At 42.4% G+C, this 2,456-nt stretch overlaps 1 protein-coding gene across 1 annotated transcript; it reads left to right on the plus strand.

Annotated features, from left to right (window-relative positions):
* The first annotated feature begins 551 nt into the window (after positions 1-551).
* Positions 552-1,481, plus strand: LOC138520399 (olfactory receptor 11H6-like). The gene has a single exon (XM_069632802.1). The coding sequence runs from the start codon at positions 552-554 to the stop codon at positions 1,479-1,481; it is 930 nt and encodes a 309-aa protein (XP_069488903.1).
* Positions 1,482-2,456: the final 975 nt, after the last annotated feature.

The raw sequence follows: 2,456 nt of genomic DNA on the forward strand, positions 1-2,456 counted from the left end.
ATAAAGCGTTATTTTACTAGAAAACCTTGAGTCTAAGTGTTATTTGGATACTTGTTCGATGCTACAGCTCTACAGCTCACATTTACCCATCTTGAGATAAGTCTGGCTGCTTAGTCACACTACCAACTTGTGTAGTGCAGACCTATGCCAACAGGTGGGTTACCTATTACCAAGAGGACAAGGGTGGTGCAGTCTCCAACAGGGTTACTACTCCAATTCTTGCCTAACAGTGTGATACAAATCACTACTGCACAGATATAAACTAGCACTTGGGGAGGGAACAGGAAATTAGGCTCTCCCAACTGCCACCACCCCCTCTGGGCTAGGACTGGCTTTGGAGTGCTCACAGGTAAGCATCCCACCCCAGGCTGCACGGGTTCCCCATGCTTTCTTGACATGGTCAGATTACTGACCTCAACATCACATTTGAAATGGTGTTATTGTGGAAATGTTGTTCTGTGCTCCTACGTTTGTAGTGAGTTATGTTATACCTTATCAATTTCTAAATTAATATATGTTTCTGTTTTTCGGAGTGCCAACTTGCAGCAAACATGGAAGGAATGTATAACTTGAGCACTGTGCCTTTCTTCATCTTCCAAGGATTCTCCAACCATCAGTGGGTGCAGAGAGGACTCTTCATTCTATTTCTGATTGACTATCTACTGACTCTCACTGGTAATCTTGTCATAATCATTGTCATCCGGGCAGATGTCCAACTTCATAAACCAATGTACTTTCTGCTTAGCCACCTGTCTTTTCTAGAGATATGGTATACAACGTCCACCGTGCCAAACCTGCTGGTTGGCCTCTTGCAGGATGTGAAACGCATCTCCTTCATTGGTTGTTTTACCCAATTTTATTTCATGTTCTCTCTGGGTACCACTGAATACTTCATCCTCATGGTAATGGGGTATGATAGGTTCCTGGCAATCTGCAAACCTTTGCATTATCATAAACATATGAACAGCCGGGCCTGCTTGCTCCTCGCATTGGCTTGCTGGGTGACAGGTTTCCTCTGGGCCCTGATCCCCATCTTTCTGATATCACAGCTGCCATTTTGTGGCCCCAATATAATCAATCACTTTCTCTGTGACCGAGGTCCTCTGATGGCCCTCTCCTGCCAATATGATTACATAGCCGAAGTCACCTTCTTCATATTTGGAGCTGTGCTGAACATTTACAACTTCCTGTTCATCATGGTGTCCTACATCTGTATCATATCCACTATTCTGAGAATGCCCTCTGCCGTTGGGCGCCAAAAAGCCTTCTCCACCTGTGCCTCACACCTCACAGTGGTGTCCATATTCTTCGGCTCTGTCATGTTCATGTATATGAGACCTCCAGGGAAACATTCATATTCAATGGACAAAGTGGTGGCCTTGCTTTATACTGTTATAACACCAATGCTTAATCCACTTATTTACACGCTGCGCAGCAAAGAGTTTAAACAAGCTCTGTGGAAGTTGCTGCACAGAATATAGTGACTCTCGCATCTTTTCTAAGCCTTCAGATTGTATGTAATGCCTTAGTGAGCTCTGTCTTGAACATTCATATTTGAGAAAACAGACCTGGCTGTTGCAGGCTGAAGATATCCATGTATGATATCCATTAATCTAGTCCTTTAATCCAAACCCATACACTTTCAACCATCCATTGGCATGCCATCTGAATCAATCAACAATTCAGAGTACATATTTCATCAATGTGCCAATTTAAGTAGACGCTGACCGGCCAGATTTGCTCCTGACGTTCCTGGTGGTCATCTTCCTTTTGGATTTATGGACAATAAAATACTAGAAAAATCAGGTATTTTTACTTATTTTCCACCTAGAGTGGAGCTGATGCTTTTCCTGGATTATACCTGCTCATGATTTCCACGAGGTTGGAATCCTTTCTAACTGGGTGTGCTCAATCTGTTTCTCTTTCCTCCTTTTGTTCTGCTCCTCTTTCTCTTTCCTGTGGTGTTTTTATTTTTTTATTTGTTTGTACAGGGCTGGAGACCACAGGCATCAGAACGCTACAACATAACAATACATTTCAAACAGGAAAACATAAATCATACCCATAAAGGGAACAGCATATGTCGTCCTAAAGAAACATTCTTCACATGGGATTAATGTCCAGAATTTAACCCACTATAAGATTCAAGTTCGATGAGCCCCAAGGCAGGTATTTACAATTGCTAAGGAAAGCTGGCAAGTTGTCGCCCCACAACCGACCAAAACACAGTCTTCGCTTTCTTGAGTACACTATTCATTAATCTGAAGCCTTTTCAATATCTTCAAATCTAAAGATCTGACCACACCCGGCCCAGTTCTTTGTCACTCGGTTCTTTCCCACCTGGCTTTGCTATGTTGATGATAAGAACACTTCTGTTGTCCATAATGAAGTCTTTTAAAGTCTTATGCCTAAAAACCAGCATAGTCACTTTTGTTGCTCGTAAGTCTTTTAAAGTA

Source organism: Ambystoma mexicanum, chromosome 13 (genome assembly GCF_040938575.1).
Source record: "Ambystoma mexicanum isolate Mex_15411 chromosome 13, UKY_AmexF1_1, whole genome shotgun sequence".
Classification (NCBI taxonomy): Eukaryota; Metazoa; Chordata; class Amphibia; order Caudata; family Ambystomatidae; genus Ambystoma; species Ambystoma mexicanum.

Coding starts and splice junctions, on each gene's coding strand:
- LOC138520399 (XM_069632802.1), top strand. CDS start 552: ATGGAAGGAATGTATAACTTGAGCACTGTGCCTTTCTTCATCTTCCAA.